We start from the raw sequence: 17,152 nt of genomic DNA on the forward strand, positions 1-17,152 counted from the left end.
TCTTATTACAATTTAAAAGAAATTACTTGAAATAGTGTTGATTTTATAATATAATTAATCTATAATTAATCAAACTATTATCTTCTGTGCTTTTCGTATACCATATGCTTAATGCCTCTTGTTACCAGTGAGATTAATAAGCCGTCTTACCCAAACCATTTGAAGATCAAAAATAAATGATGTGTTGTCATATCTCCCTGCGCGTCGCCTCCCTATGCCTTTGTATCCGTGCCACTGAGCACACAGAATTCATCAACATGTTACTATGCCGAAAAAGATCCATTGTTCGACATGTCGGATAGAACTTATTTAAATGCAGATGCCGTTCACTGAGCGAATCACTCTGATTGCTGTCGCTGTGCTATATACACGTCGTGAGTGCTTGTTTCCTATCTCGATCGCATATCGCACAAGGATCCAAAAAGGAATAACTACCTGGGATTTTTGTATTTTTTTTGTAGTGCTGCCTGCTCGCTTAACCCAATACTCAAAACCTTAAGCCAAAATGTGTGACGAAGAGGCATCAGCTCTGGTTGTGGACAATGGATCCGGCATGTGCAAGGCTGGCTTTGCTGGCGACGATGCGCCACGCGCTGTCTTCCCATCCATTGTGGGCCGTCCACGTCACCAGGGTGTGATGGTCGGCATGGGTCAGAAGGATTGCTATGTGGGTGATGAGGCGCAGAGCAAGCGTGGTATTCTCTCCTTGAAATATCCCATCGAGCATGGCATCATCACCAACTGGGATGACATGGAGAAGGTCTGGCATCACACCTTCTACAATGAGCTGCGCGTTGCCCCCGAGGAGCATCCCGTCCTGCTCACTGAGGCCCCACTGAACCCCAAGGCCAATCGCGAGAAGATGACACAGATCATGTTCGAGACCTTCAACTCGCCAGCCATGTATGTGGCCATCCAGGCTGTGCTCTCCCTGTACGCCTCCGGTCGTACCACGGGTATTGTCTTGGACTCTGGTGATGGTGTCTCGCACACTGTGCCTATCTATGAAGGTTATGCCCTGCCCCATGCCATTCTGCGTCTGGATCTGGCTGGTCGCGATTTGACCGACTATTTGATGAAGATCCTCACCGAGCGTGGTTACTCTTTCACCACCACCGCTGAGCGTGAAATTGTGCGCGACATCAAGGAGAAGTTGTGCTATGTTGCTCTCGACTTTGAGCAGGAAATGGCCACAGCTGCTGCCTCCACCTCTCTGGAGAAGTCCTACGAGTTGCCCGATGGCCAGGTCATCACCATTGGCAACGAGCGTTTCCGCACACCTGAGGCTCTTTTCCAGCCCTCGTTCTTGGGCATGGAATCGTGCGGTATTCACGAGACTGTCTACCAGTCGATCATGAAGTGCGATGTGGACATCCGCAAGGATCTGTATGCCAACAATGTGCTGTCTGGTGGTACCACCATGTATCCAGGTAAATAACTTTAACCATTTGAGATTGTAATAGAGAGTTAATTGAATTCTTTGCATCTCAGGTATTGCTGATCGTATGCAGAAGGAAATCACTGCCCTGGCCCCATCGACAATCAAGATCAAGATCATTGCCCCACCAGAGCGTAAATACTCCGTCTGGATCGGTGGTTCCATTCTGGCCTCTCTGTCCACCTTCCAGCAGATGTGGATCTCCAAGCAGGAGTACGATGAATCCGGTCCCGGCATCGTGCACCGCAAGTGCTTCTAAGCAATCAAACAACAAACGAAACAACAACAGCAGCAAAAACAACAACTACAACGAGAACAACCAGAAAACGAAGCAGAACAACAACAAGTGGCGTTTATATATAGCCTATATGAGAAGATCTTATACGCATATCTTATATCTGACATTGGGTATATGTTTAGCCATAGGCAGGCGAGCTGCATCTGGGCGCCAGCAAAAGTATCTTTAAAATTACATTTAGTTGAAGAAGTTGAGAGGAACGATACGATGGAGAAGTATAAGAAGATTGAGGTAATGGTGAAAGTGGAGAAGGAGAAGCAGGAGGAGGACAACAAGAGACCCCTGAAACGAGCAGGCAGAGCATCTTTTATATTTAGTTTTGATTTTGATTTCGATTTGGATTTTAATTTGTTTCTAAGTTACACACGGAGCTGACCAAAAAAAAAATAAAAATAAGATAGACAATCGGATGTACAATAAAACCATATAATATGTGTCCAAAATGACAACCAACCAACAAACAAACAAACGAAGCAAGCAAAACATGCCATCAAACAATTCGATGGAAAATCTGCGAAAGTTTTTTAATTACACCCAGTCAACGACTGGGGGAAATTCTTTTGCCACAAACCATCAACAAAAACCGTCAATCAGCAAACTTTTCTAGTAGCTGTGTCTCCCTCGCTATCCTATTCCATACTCAAATCTGTATCTGTATCTGCTGCCGTAAACGTATCCGTATCTGTATCCACAATAGGGGACAACCTAAATTGCCAGACGGACTAACTACGCAGTTTGCTCAGCTGTCAAATTTTTCGGCTCAACTTGGTCGCATCTCTCACGGAAGTTCCTCAACTTGTCCAGATGTCGGTGTCTGTGTCTGTGTTTGTATGGTATTTGTGTTGCTTGCCATGATTTATGCCTCGTCTGAGTGACTGTATGACCGTGTACATATGTCTTGCAAAGTAATGTCTCAACTGTGTGAGTAGAGAGCAACTTAATGCTCGTTATGCTTCCCTTCGCTTACATGTTATATATCTATATATAAATATGTGTGATGCATAGTTGAAATATTCACTGCAATGGCAAAGTTTTGCAGTCACTTTAAAAACAACATGCTAAAGACATAAAACCAACAATGAACAGCTCAAAAAGTGTTGTAGCTGTCACTTGGCCAAAAAGTTTATTGTGGCTACGAACTGGGCCAGTGCAGGTGCAAAAACCGCTATGTAATTACTTTGGTCAACACGAGCAAAAACTTTTCACCGCAATGAACACAAAAAAAAGATGATGACAAAAAGACTGGGAATTTCTATTAGAATTCGGAAGAGTGAAACTAACTAATTGAGTTGACTAACTAGTAGTTGGCACAACTGTTTGACAAAGCGGGCTAACAGGTTTGAGCAACTAGAAATTATTTTTAAAATTCTCGAACGCATTCACTCTTGACGCAACGTTCCATTTAAATTGCGGACTTACACTTTTTGACTAACTTTAAATATATTAGAAACACAACTAAGCAAAAAATAAACGATTATATTTACTAAATTCAAAAATATTTGGTCTTTAACTAAGTCAAAGTTAAAGCAAGCATATATCTTAAACAAATAGTATAGTTGAAATAGTATTGAATAGATGTGCTTATTATACTCGAATGTATTCACTCTTGTTGCAACATTCCATTCAAATTGAAGTGAATACATTCTGATAATTTCGAGCAATTCTATTATGAATGCTTAGTCCGCCCTGACCAACAACTTAAATGTCAATTGCATGCATTTTCTATAGATATCAAATGACGCATACGCAGTGTGTGTCAGGAAGTTTACATTTGTCCAACGGTCAGTCAATGCCTGCTTCCTCTGACCTCTGGCTCTCCTGATTTGCGGTTCACATGTGTGTCTATTGTTATTGCCGCTCCATTTAGCCAACATTTGCCCATTGACAACCCGAGTGCGGTATCATTATTTAGCCAAAACTGAATCACAGAAATTAGGGCCAAACAATTGGGTCAGGTTAAAAGGCTCTTGGCTCTGAAAACAGGCGTTCAGTCACCAGTTGGTCAGCCACTCAATCAATCAGCACAGAACGGAAACCAACTGGAGACAACGGGACAGCAGCAGCTAAATGCAGGAGCGGGGAGTCTTTGGGACTATCAACAAATATCAGGCGTTTGCATTTTGCATTTGCTTTTGCTTTTTGCAATGTGGCGCATTTAATAAAATGCCTGGCAGTTAGTGGAAAGCCGTTAGCTTTTATTATTCGACACTGTTTCTGGGCATTTTGCATACGCCTTTCCGTCTACCCGCCAACGCTTTGCCACCAAGTGGAATGGCAGCGCCCACAATGTTGCACTTATTCCCCATAGACAACAAAGCAATCAAGTGGGGTATATGGAAATCGATGCTACGTTCTTTGTTGTCTGCATAGAATGCTTCTTCTAGTATTTATTAAGTATTCTAGATTAGTAATTAAAAGTTTAAAAATAAATATTATTACATTTCTTACTTGCATTCATAAAATTGTATATAACACTTCATTTTGGTGTTACACATTTTATTAGATATCAATTCAACCTTATGTAGACTGCTCATAGTTAGCGATAATAAATAAATATAATAAGTGAATTTGAACTATTTTATTTGAAAATTAATTTGTTATATTTTAAATTTATTCTTCTGTGGACTGTTCATGGATAACGCTGATAAAAATACGTTGAATAAATTGAAAGAATTTATTAATAAATTCAATTGATTTTAAAATAAAAACAATTATTTTTAATTTTCTAAAATATTTTTTTTTTAGCATTTGGCACTCTAAGAGTTTTAACAGAGTAACACTTAGTCGCAATTACTGTTGATAGCAACGCATGTTTGTTGCTGTTTAACACTCTTGTATGAGCATTAAATTGAATTTAATTGCAGCTAGCGTCCAGTTGGGATCTGTTGGGCTGTTGTTGCTGTTGTTACTGCTGTTTGTTTTGCTTGTTTGCTGCATTCATTTTGTGAAAATTGTTTTGTATTTTGTAACTATTACATAACTGAGTTGCTATTCAGTTTGCCCATTGTGCTTGTTCTAGCTTGTTGATTTTATGCTAATTTAATGCACTTGGTCAGTTTCCTATCTCTCTTCCATCTCTTATCAGCCATCAGCCATCGTATATCGCCCATTGTCCGCCCCTTTCATTGATATCAATATAATTTGCTGCTAATGCGAAGAGCAAACGCATCGCATTATTTGCCATTTTCATTATGTAAATTTTCGCAAGCGATGCGCACACAAATATTGACATTAAAGCCAAGTTAACGAGTTTGAGGGGCGAACAGGAAGTGTTGAGACTCGAACGGAACTTGGACGTGACTTGGACATGACATGAACGGGAACGTAAACGAGAACGTGAGTTGAGCTCGACGGCGCTTGCTCGTTGCTTTTGACAAGCTAACAAATTGTTTTTCCGGCTTGAGGTGCACCACATGCAAACAGGAAATTAATAAACAAAAGAAACCCAACCCCATTACAACCAACAACAAACCCCAAAACTGACCCTAACAGATTTTCACTTCGACTTCGACTTCAACTCCGACATCGACATCGCCTCGATTCGTATCAACCGTCACCGTCATCAGCTTTTACATTTAACTTCAATTTAACTTTATGATTCTGATGCCCAAAACAGACAAGCGAGAAAACCTTTTCAAACAATCAGCTGTTACAATGAATCCATAACTTTGTCCTCAGATACATTCTGTTTTAAGTAACTGGGTTGATAATATTTATTATTGGCAGTGTTAAAAGAGTTTTCTTGTACTATTGAATTTGAAAATATTTTATCCATTTTTTAAATAAAGAAAAAATAACAAGGTTTCAATAAAATTTGTCAGTCCAAGCTAAATGTACACTTTTATTTAACAATTGTTTTGATCGACATGCAATTTGTTCATTTTTAAATGAAGTCAAAACCATCAAGGACAATCTACAATTTGGCACCCGATTTGAGCCGATTATTAAAGTAAAGTACACTTTTAATTAATTTGTTTTGAAATGAAAGCGTGTTGCCTAATATATTAATAGAAATGCGATGGTTGCCAAATTTAGTTGCAATATTTGCTTTCACTGAAAGTGTATATTTAAAATGGTAAAAAAAAACCAAAATTCAATTTTTAAATTAATTTTAATTTAATTTACAGAACCTTTTATAGAAAAAATGGCTACAAAAGCTAATGAAAATAATACCTAAAACATCTTAAATATTTGTCGCCATAAACCAAAATTTAAGAGCTCTAAAAAGTGTTTAACGAACCAAGCTTATTCAAAACTCATGAACCGAACCGAACTCAATCTAAAATCTTGTAGATTGCAGCCCTGGTTAGTATACACATTACATTTCTTTTTTTTTTTAGCTCTTTCAATAATCGCAGTACTTAATTAGACGCAGCCATTAATTGAATTAAAAGCGCACATAACATACTATATACACAAAGATAATTTGAGAAGTAGCAAAGAGAGAGAGAGAGAGATAGTAGAGAAGAGAGGAGGGAGAAGTGAATGGTAGAATCTCATCAATGTTGTCAACGTTCAACGTTCGCTGTGGGTCCCAATGCAAAGAGCTTTTAACGTTGCCATGGAGTTGGCATATCCTTTCAGAAGGATGCGTGCTTATCGCCAAGGCGGCATTGCTGCAAAGTTTATGAAGCCGCATACATACACACACACATACTCATGCCTCTTACCTTTATAAATAAGCCCAGAAGAGAAGACAGGGACAGGAAGGAAGGATAGAGAGAGCCTGGGCTGCTTTTGGTTTTGTTTGGTTGTTGTTTGCCGTGGCTCGCTACACTTCACTGGCTGCGCCAACATTGACAAAGATGCGATAATCGCTTCATTCCAGCTATAAGCCTTAAAGCTGCCAATGCAGTCGTGTATAGGCGTCTGCAGCAACGCAATACGACTAGTAGTAAGGTGCTTTGCCATCTGATGAGCAGCAACTGAATTGAAAAGGGCTGCGAATATGCCATAAGGGGCACACACAAATACATACATATATATAAGAATGTGTATGTGCGTTGCGTTCATCACAATTCATCCTTGACTGAAGCTATTGCATTGCAACAGTTTGCATTATCCCGACTCACTCTCTTTCTCTCTCTTTTGAACTGTCTTCTTCAGCTGGTCGATATTTCATTGCTCATTGGCTCAGCTCAATTCAACTTCAATCCATTGGCACCTTGCTCGACTAATCCCACTGACACTTCCTTTCCTATTGCTTTTCTTACGTTTTTGGTGTCTAGTGTTTGCTTGTTAAGTTTTTCCACGTGCTCACTAATTTGTGTGCAAATTATGTCTTCAGTTTATTTTCTTTTCTTGTAAGCTGGTTCAAACAGTTTCGTGAGCTCAACTTAAAGAGTGCACTTCTATTCTGTAATGTCAACGCAATGTCAACTTGGTTGATTTTCAGAGAATATAATTCCTATTCACCAAATTGCATCAACTCCTGCCTTTTAATTTTCTGTTCTTGGTTTTCATGTAGAGCAATCTGTTTCATCAAAATGTTATTGAAATTCTCTCTTGCTTTATCAATTTAAATAATTGGCAACACTTGTTGTTTAAATTGAATTAATAAAGAACTGTTTCATTTTTGAGTTTAATTAACATATTTGAATTCGGGAATTAAGCGAATTTATGCAAAAAATAAAAAACAAATACGCTTGGGGATAAATCGTAAAAATAAAGTGTCACATAAGTCAATATGGGTTCTATAGGCTGAATTAAATGGAGAGTGGAGGCCTGGCAGGCTGTTGAATGGGGAACAGATGGCACTTTAAGCCGCGCAATTTACATAAGACCTGGTAGATGGCGACTCGGATAGCGAGTGCCGTCGCACAAAGCGCAACAAGGTAAAGTGGAAAACATGTTGCTACACTTCCTTCCATCTCACACACACATGAGTATTCTCCATTCACACACACAATCATATGTACATCGATGTGGATTCCCTTTAAGCAGACGCCATTTATGTGATTGCAATGCTCTCACAAGTTGGAGAGACAAACCCGCATAGCTATCGATATGAATATAAAGGATGGCGAAGGAGATGGAGCCACTGTGCATCTAATACAATTAAAGTGCTATGCACTTGCAGAGGGTAATTTGAGAAGTTTTTAAAGACCATGACAATCATTTAACCTAGTAGTTTTATTCAAGTTTAAATGGCCTGAAAATGGTGTATTTTGGGAACAACAAACTTTTTGGCACAGCTTACAGTTGCACCTTATAGTAGGATTATTGAAAAGAGAAAATGCTTAAATTAAGGCCTGACTTACTTCCTTACTTAAGTAGGAAAATCTAGTGTAAAAGAAGGTTGAAGAGATCTCGCTTGTTGAAAACACTTTCTAAAATAATGTAATTGCTAGTAGCACTTTGACTTCGATAGTTGCTAAGAGTATTAAAATAATTTTTGTATTTTATCTTCCTTCTGATAAAGCCTCTATTCAAGCTTAAGATATGTAATTTATATATATACTACATATATTGACAATATGTAAAATAGAAATAATTAATTCTGAGATTACAAATTATTTGTATTAATTTGCTTATTTCTGTTATTTTGAACAATTGTGTAGACAAATGTGTAGATATTGTGAAAATAATTTGAAGATAGCAGATTTGTTGGATATACTTTCGAAAATTACTTCAACAAAGATTTAGTTATTTTTTAAAATGTTTTTTATGGTAATACGTATTCATATGTGTATACTAAATTTATTGGTGAAGTGTAAGTAGAAATAATTCTCGCTGGAATTATAATTTGGTTTTTTCACTTGCCTTTATTTGATTATTCCTTATATGATTTTAAAGAAAAGGCACCAGCTTGAGGCAGCAAGTTGAAGTCAATTTTTTAAATCAGAAATATTCCTTCAAAAGACTGAACTCAAATCAACGTTTTAAAGCGAGCGAACTGCTCTTACCTCTCTTGTTGCGTAGGCATCACAGCTGTGCTGTCAGAGTTAGCCTTGCCATGGCCACTTCAAAATGACTGCATTGCATTGCGTGAACGACACAAAGGACGACTTTGAAATCCAAGTCCAAGTCCACGCAGTCAACATTTCAGTTGCGTTGCGTTGCTCAATTTGGTTCTGCAGTCAGCTGTGTGATGCCTGCCACACAATTGTTGCATATATAATTTTGTATTCGTCTCGCAGTGTTCTCTCTCCTTATGCTTTCGGTATATATTTTTGTTTTTTTTTTTGCACTGTCATAATGCCATATGAAGTGGAAAAATAGCAAAGTTTTGCAGAGAGCCAACGATTACAGGCGGGCGAGAGTGGGTGATGTTTTTTAGCTCTCATTGTCGACTGGCTTTAATTTGGCTTGCACAACATGCGCATACTCGTATATAGTATTTGGAATTGCTATTGCTATTGCAAAAATATTTTGCTCTGAATGCTGTTCAGTTATGGTTCGGTTAGGGTTTTTTGGGTAACATGCATACAGTTTTTAGCTTTTGCCAAGGGCAAAACTATTTTCATTTGAAAGTCAAACAAAGCCGCAAACTACACAGACAAGTCAAGTCGAAAGGGATGAGGGAGTCAATGGGGATGCCTTTTATAATAAAAACTTTCGAGCATTTGAGCTTAAAACCGCAGAAAAGTTGAAAACTTTTGCGTGATTTTATGAATATTGACCAATCAAATTCAATTCAATTGCATTGAATTGAAGGCGCCGCCGATAAAGAGCTCGAAAACTATTTAAAAAACAATTTTTGAAATAAAACCGACCCAATATTACAATTTAGAAGTAGACCCATTGATTTCACTCGTGCCTTTTCGCAATTTAATTGCGAAAAACCCCTTTTCAATTTGCTTCTTTTTATTTTTTGTTGTGGCAAAGTGTTTACCCAACGCCCGCGAAAATCCCTTGAGAGTTTTTTTTTTACAAAAAAAATCATTTAATTGCGCACGGGTGGAAAAAGAATAAAAAACGAAGATGAAAAGTTTTGCCTGAAAATCCAATCAACCAAATAATGTTAAAGAGTGTGAGAGAGAGCTGGAAAATCTTTTGTTATATTCACTTAACATATTCTGGGCTTTTATTGTATTTTTAATAAATTTACATTAGGTTTTGTTGGCTTTTAATACAATTTCTGCAGTGTATTTAGAGCTTGGCGCCATTTTAATAATATTCCAGAATTTTATATTCAATATTTTCATATTACGCAAATTCCTGCTGGTCTCTCGCTCTTGCACTCTTTCTTTCACTAGCTATTTCTTTTCCTCATTTTGTTTGAATTTTTATTGTGTTGTGCCTTTGGCTTTCTCTTAATATTGTACAATATGCACAAGGTGGATGGCAAAAAATGAAAGAAAGCGACTGGATTGAGAGAGAGAGGGACTCGCAAAGGGAAAAGGTCGATGAAAATATGGCAACTGTTTGCGGCTTACAGTTATTGTGTGGCTTAGCTAAACGAGTTGGTAATATAACAGCAAAAGAGAGAGAAAGAGAGATAGAGACCATGTTGCGGTCATGATTTATGTGCTGCTAAGAAAAGCGCTTGAATGAAGGACGGATGAGGACAAGAAGCTGGGTAAACTCATCACAAATTCCACATAAATGGCAGTTGATGTAAGGGAAAATATCAAGGTTCACAATGATAAGATACGCTCAAGCCGGAATATTTATTTGAAGTCACAGTTACTCGACTTACAAATTCATTTTAATGAGATGTCACTAAATGAGATTATTTTAATTTAGCACAACTTGAGCGCTAATATTGATTCTATTTATGATTTCTGTGTCTCTGCCGAGTTTACACAATATTTAATTACCCACAACTCGTATTTTGATTAATATTTAAGTAATAGAAGCAGGCTTAAATTAGTTATTGTTATTATGTTGACTACATGATTTAAGCTTGTCTGTTTGGGGCATAAATTAAAAGCAGCACACATAATAATATTAATTAGCAACGCTCTTTAGGGCATCAAAGCCAATTAAAACTTCTGACAATTGCACACACGATTTGAGCGAAAAATAAAATTACAAACCCGCTCCTCGACAGCAATTTTTAATCATTAATTCGAATGTCATGCAGTTTTAGTTAGCTTACGTACCGGAAATAAATGCAATTAATTTGTTGCGAAAAATTTGATTTATAATTTTCACCGCTCCTGCTGCTGCTGTTGTTGTTTGTGCTGGGAAAAGAGGAACATTGTGTATGGTGATAAATAACAGTTTTTAAAGGATACGTCCTTGTATTACGTATACAATTTATATATGTATTTTTTTGCGGTCAGCGCAGCTGACAGAAACACTTGCCGCACTTGTTGGCAACACCAGAGAGTATTCCCAGCCAAACATCCAAAATAGCCGATGGTCTCCGCAACACACACCAAAGACCATTTCGAGTGGCAACTTTTGGCAATTGGAGGGGGTTTTTTTTTTGTTTTTAATTCGATTGTGGTTTGTGTTTGGCCATCAGAATGCGTGTGTTGGTGTATGTGTGGCCAATAGCAAAGCGTCAATAATAAAATGGTGCTAGATTCGATTTGCCATTGCAGCAGTCATTGGCATGTTTTGCACGTTTTTAATATGAAATCTCGGTGAGTAGTTTTTATAACTCTCAGTTGGAATTCTCTCGATGGCCGTTGATGTGACCACAAATCGTGTCATACATATGTGCATGAATATGGTCATAACGCGGTGGCAATTTGTGCAACATTGAGTGCTCTAACGACCATTCAACAGCAGATATAAAGCTCAATTGCAATTAAATATTTATTCACATACTCGTATCCGATGTTTTAATTGATATTGTCAAATATTTGGCTTATTTTTTGTTGATTGTATTATTTAATGGTAATTGAATTTAATAAATTTTGTAATCATAGCAAGTATTTGCGTGCCATTTTTAGTACGATGGAATTACATTTGATTATTGATTTATATTATGTTTAATAATCATAAAAACGTATGCATTAGAACTCACTTAATAATGATGTGTTATTCCATAACTATTTGTCATAATTCCCTTTCCTCTGCTGCATCACATACGCGTACTCGCGTTTATCCATCTCCATTACCTGTACGCCTCATTAATGCATCACGGCAATAAAAGCAAACAGCTTACAAACAGCTCGAACAACTTTAGCATGCAGCGAGCTGTGAGTTCCAACCCAACTATGGAGTTGCATTATTTGCCCAGAGACAATGCTCGCATTTTACCCCCGGCTGCAGCTGGCACACACATTCAGTGTGTTGACAGTGCTTCTGTTGTTGTTATTGTTGTTGTTAACAACGAGAAATGCAAATGACACACCATTATCCGCAACAAGAATAACACGCGGCAAAAGCAGCGAAAAATGTGAAGATGATGTTGAGAAGCGAGAGCTTGCCACGACTCGTTTTTTGTTAGCTCTAATGGCTTTTAATTGTTTTATAAAATTGCGAAAAAATGTTGCTCTCCAAAATAAAGCAAAGGGCAAATTGCGGCAGCAAGGCAATGCAAAGCAACGCGATGGTTAGCAATATAACGCATACGCCTAGTTGCACACTGAGTACATTGCACTCCCGGCATGGCCCGTGGGTCGAATTTATAAACAAACCGCGCTGACATTTATTACCAGGCCAGAAAACTTCACAGCCAACCCTATTTAGTCGCAATTCCAATTAATTCAAGGTGTTTATGGGGCGGCCAGTCAAGCGGATTATTGTGTTTTGAAAACAAATTTGCAAATACTGGGTCAAGCAGCGGCAGCCGCAGTCACAGAACAGAAATCCCAAAAAAAACTTTAATTGGTGGGTGAGTCGACTTTTAGAAAACTTTTGCTTATGTTTACCATATACTAAGGTAGAAATTCCTTAGGTTAAGTATTTGCGATTATTTTTCCATTACGCATGCAAATGTTTTGGCACATTTAGCGGTCAAAATCAAATCAAACAAATATTTCGCTCTCTCTCTCTCTGTTCGCTCTTTTTATGCACTGCTTTATCGACTCGACGATTTACTCTTTGCCTTCGTCAGCGCGCTCTTTACGTGACCCTGTTCTCTTACTTTGTGGCGTCACGAAAGCAAAGATTTTTCTTGCTGCCCGCGGCGCACAAATCAACAACACAATCTGCCCATTGAGTAGGTCAAGATACTAAACGAATTTGATTCGCGGAAAATATAAGCAACAACTTATTGTCGAAGAGTGCAGTGCAAAGAAATATTTACTAGATGATCTTATTATAACAGACGTGAGGCACGTTAATAAATAAATTCTTTGAGTGTGATATTAGTTAATTTTCAATTATCTAGTTTGTGTGATAAAAATATAGCTCTCTTCACATAATAAAGAAAGATACTTACTAATCAAAATCTCTCTGAATACTTAATTATTCTGAAAAAAGAAATATTATGTTTAATTTATGAAATTTAGAAGATCGAATGCATGAATTATTATTAATTTTAGTAATTAAGTAATTTAAGTAATCTTATTAGTTCAGTAACGAAAGTTTCTGACAAACCCAAATATTTCAGAATATTTTAGCATTTTTTTTTTAATTAAAATAGTGTATTTAATTATTTTATTTAATTTCATGAATTTTTACGATAATTACTGTTTTTTTTGTTATTATTTTTGAATTACACAAATTATTTTCCCTTTAAATACAGTCTGGGTATTTAGAAAAATATTAGTATATATGGGTAATTCCATGACGGAATTTGTCCGTTGAAAGTCTACGAATTAAGTAAAATAAAAATAACTATGAATAACATATTTCGACATAATATTATAATAAATAAATTTGGTTTAATTGTTGACTATACTATCTGGATTAACATGAATTCCACAATTTATTGGTAGTATTATAATATAGTATATGCCATTCCCTGCAGACTGCTTAGCTATTCCACTTGGCACGGTTTAGCAGTTAGTTTCGCTATTTCCCCATGTATACAGGGTTCATTTCCACTTCCTGTCACGTAATTTGGGCTGGCATGTTGTAATTACCGTTTGATGGGCAACTACTCAATGTTAATTGCAGTGTTTGGGTACCTGTCATGCACAATACACGGCCCTGTTTGTCAAATAATGAAACTCATTTGACTATCGATTTCAGCAAAAGTACCCAAGTTGTGCTCGACGCATTATTTCCCCTCCGCCCCTTGATATGGATTCGGATTCGGATTCGGATTCCCACAGCGAGCTCACACTAATTGCAGGCTTTTAGCTTTAATATGCGCTGAATGCAGTTATTTTTTTGGTGCTTTTTTGCTTCTGTAGAGCTTTCACTGAGTGACGGACTGACAGAAACTCGGACAGATAGTCATTTGAAGGGACAAGCAGCTGTCCGACTAGCTGACTGACAGTGAGATTTTTTTGATAGATGCAGTGAAAAACGAGCAAAAGCAGAGTAGAGCAAAAGCGCCAAAAGTTGTATAAAAAAGTATCTGTTATTATGATTGTTTAGTGCTGTCGCCGGAAATTTCATTCAAGTGGAATGCTGTAAAGGGAGCAAAACGCAGCAAGGACACCAAGAACAACAGCAACACCAACAACAAGTGAAGGCGTCGAAACTGCATAGAGGAAAACAAGACACAAACAATAATAACTTATGCTTGAGATACAAAAAGAATAGACGAAAAGAAAAACACAAAAAACAAAGCAGATACACAAACAGAAACAAATAAAAGACAGCAGCACGCCCGAAAAAGAAGAAATCTACTGACAATTTTCAAACAAATGCACTGCCAGCGGATGAACGATGAAATGTATCTGAGTATCTGAGAAGTTGGCTGCCTTGCCAGAGCTCACAGCTCACAGTTCGCCATCTCAGCAGCAGCTCGGCATCTCGGCAGCTGGTACGAGAAGAGTTGCTTTGCATATTTCATGGCACTCGTAGTACTTGTGCAATTGCCAGAATTTCAACATTAACTCATACAACATGCAGCGATCTGAGGGGAATTGGAGCAGCTTGGCAACTTATTTTCCCTCGCACATGCGAGTGAATACTCGAATACATGCCACTAGTATGTACGAACGAGTACTCACTCACTCACTCACACATTCGCATTCATCCACTGAGCACTTCGTCAGTGTCTTTTGGCGTAATTTTGTTTGCTGTAACAGTTTAATCATCGACATTATACGCACATGCAGCGCCTCATTTTTTTCGAGGGGAACTTCGAGGAAGGACTCAGCTCTGATCCCACACAACTTAAGCATACGTCAGAATTACATCCACATACAAGTGAGCGAAATAAATTTATAAATATAAGCAGATAAATTGAGTACAGGGGTTTGCTAATGAGTTGGAAACAAGATTTATACTTCTATTAAACTCAAAAAAAATCTGTATTCTTCTATTTCTGTAATGATAAAATTATTATTATGTGTTTGCTTTTTTTGTAGTTTGCATTCATGAAATTTTGAACAACACATTTTTAAAAGCCAATATTATTAAATATAATCTTCCATTGAAAAGTTTATTCAAATTTGAAATACTTTCACAAACTTCAGTGACGACTCTCGACAAGAGAAACAATAAATTAATAGTAGTATTAATTATGTATGCTGTGAAAATGCGTAAAAATTAATGTTGGAAGATATTTCGTTGAGTTGAACAGCAAAAGAAGCGTTGACGGTACCAAGACCAACAGCAAACCTGCAGTGGATCTGTATTATTTAAACTGCTATCAGTGCTGGCAACTTTTACGAAGAACAACAAAATGTTTTCAAAGTAAATAAAAGCCAAAGCTAAAAGTTATGCAACAAAAATATACAGAATCTTATTCATTTAGTTCTTTCTTGTATTCATAGTATATAATAACATACTTGTTTTAATTTTAATAAAGCAAAATATATTTCTGAGAATCGATTTCTTTTATAAAGTCAATGTGGCTAAATTCATTTAATGTTGTATTAAACATATTTAATCAAAATCTGACCTAACATATACATATTTAATTTATCTCGTTTAGTCAAAAACAGAAAAATTAAAGTTTATAGTCCCATTAAATTCTATCTTCTGGAAAAAAATAATAATTGCAATTGGAAGAAAAACACAAGAAAAAATTGCCAACACTGACAGGCATAAAAGACATTGGGGCAAAGACAAATATTGAATAATGCAGAAGCCGAATATAAGGCTCGAGCATTTTATAGAGTGCTGATAATTAAAAAGAAAAAAAATATATCAGCTGCAGCTTTCGCATTCGGCTTCAGCCCACATGTTTAATCAAAATCTGACCTAACATATACATATTTAATTTATCTCGTTTAGTCAAAAACAGAAAAATTAAAGTTTATAGTCCCATTAAATTCTATCTTCTGGAAAAAAATAATAATTGCAATTGGAAGAAAAACACAAGAAAAAATTGCCAACACTGACAGGCATAAAAGACATTGGGGCAAAGACAAATATTGAATAATGCAGAAGCCGAATATAAGGCTCGAGCATTTTATAGAGTGCTGATAATTAAAAAGAAAAAAAATATATCAGCTGCAGCTTTCGCATTCGGCTTCAGCCCACATGAGCTCAAGTTGAACTTATCTTTAAGTTATTCTCGACATTTTGCTTCTGGGATAGTAATGTTGAACGGAATTTATTCTTTTTTTTTTCTCCGCACTCTCGTTTTTCACTTCGGTCCCCACAGCAGGCAGCCTTCACATGCAATTACATATAATTTTATTCAGTGTAAGTCTCATGAGCATGCAGGCCTGCCCGATGTGTGGCTTGTAATCAGTTTTAATGAAATGCAAACGCAACTTACCAACGCAACGCATCGCAAGGATTTTAAGGCGACGGCCCAACGGAAAATACTTTACAGCAGCTGTGCCCGAAACTTTAAGGCACTCTGTCAAAAGTAAAATGGCCAACAATTACGTTCAACTCAGAGACTGAATACAATTGAATTTCAATGCCTTGGCCAACTTGGAATAAATTTTGTGTATAGAGTCGAAAAGTCAAGTCAATTCAAGCGTGATTCAATTAAATGATGACAAACAAATTGACTTCAAATTTGGTTGCCAAGGCAATACCCAATAATAATGGCCATAACCATAGGGCAAATAAAGTGGCAGGAATACTTTTCTAATACATTTATGGGCTTTCGTAAAATAGGCAAACAATTTCCAACAAAATTTAATATATGTAATGACAAGACTTTAAGAATTGAGGCTCAATTAAGAGCGTTGACAAGGATAAAATGGAGTTTAAAAAATTGTTAAATATATTTCACAGCTCTTAAATTGAAATTATGTTTCTGTATTTATAGGAAATGTGTAACTCAATTAAGAATAATTGAAATCTATGGTAATTCTCCCTGATTAAATTATTTTTTTTTCCATTTACTATATGCTCATGTTTCAATCAAAATTAATATTAAAAGCTTCGACATGGCATATAAGTACTATATTGAGTATGTATATCGGCAGTTCACATCACTCACGAACATAAACACATTTTAAAAGCATAAAGAAGTTCTCTGTCTTTTT

General features: G+C 36.9%; 1 protein-coding gene across 1 annotated transcript; it reads left to right on the forward strand.

Annotated features, from left to right (window-relative positions):
• Nucleotides 1-267: 267 nt before the first annotated feature.
• LOC132789043 (actin, larval muscle) lies at nt 268-1,786 on the forward strand. The gene is made up of 3 exons (XM_060796783.1): nt 268-374; nt 462-1,430; nt 1,492-1,786. Exons 2-3 carry the CDS (start codon nt 506-508, stop codon nt 1,695-1,697), a joined length of 1,131 nt encoding a protein of 376 aa, XP_060652766.1. The 5' UTR covers nt 268-374; nt 462-505; the 3' UTR covers nt 1,698-1,786.
• Nucleotides 1,787-17,152: the final 15,366 nt, after the last annotated feature.

Source organism: Drosophila nasuta, chromosome 3 (assembly GCF_023558535.2).
Source record: "Drosophila nasuta strain 15112-1781.00 chromosome 3, ASM2355853v1, whole genome shotgun sequence".
Classification (NCBI taxonomy): Eukaryota; Metazoa; Arthropoda; class Insecta; order Diptera; family Drosophilidae; genus Drosophila; species Drosophila nasuta.

Bases quoted from the DNA above. Each gene is read 5' to 3' on its own strand.
- LOC132789043 (XM_060796783.1), top strand. From the start codon at position 506: ATGTGTGACGAAGAGGCATCAGCTCTGGTTGTGGACAATGGATCCGGC. The intron at 1,431-1,491 runs GTAAATAACTTT...TTTGCATCTCAG, and splicing joins TGGTACCACCATGTATCCAG to GTATTGCTGATCGTATGCAG.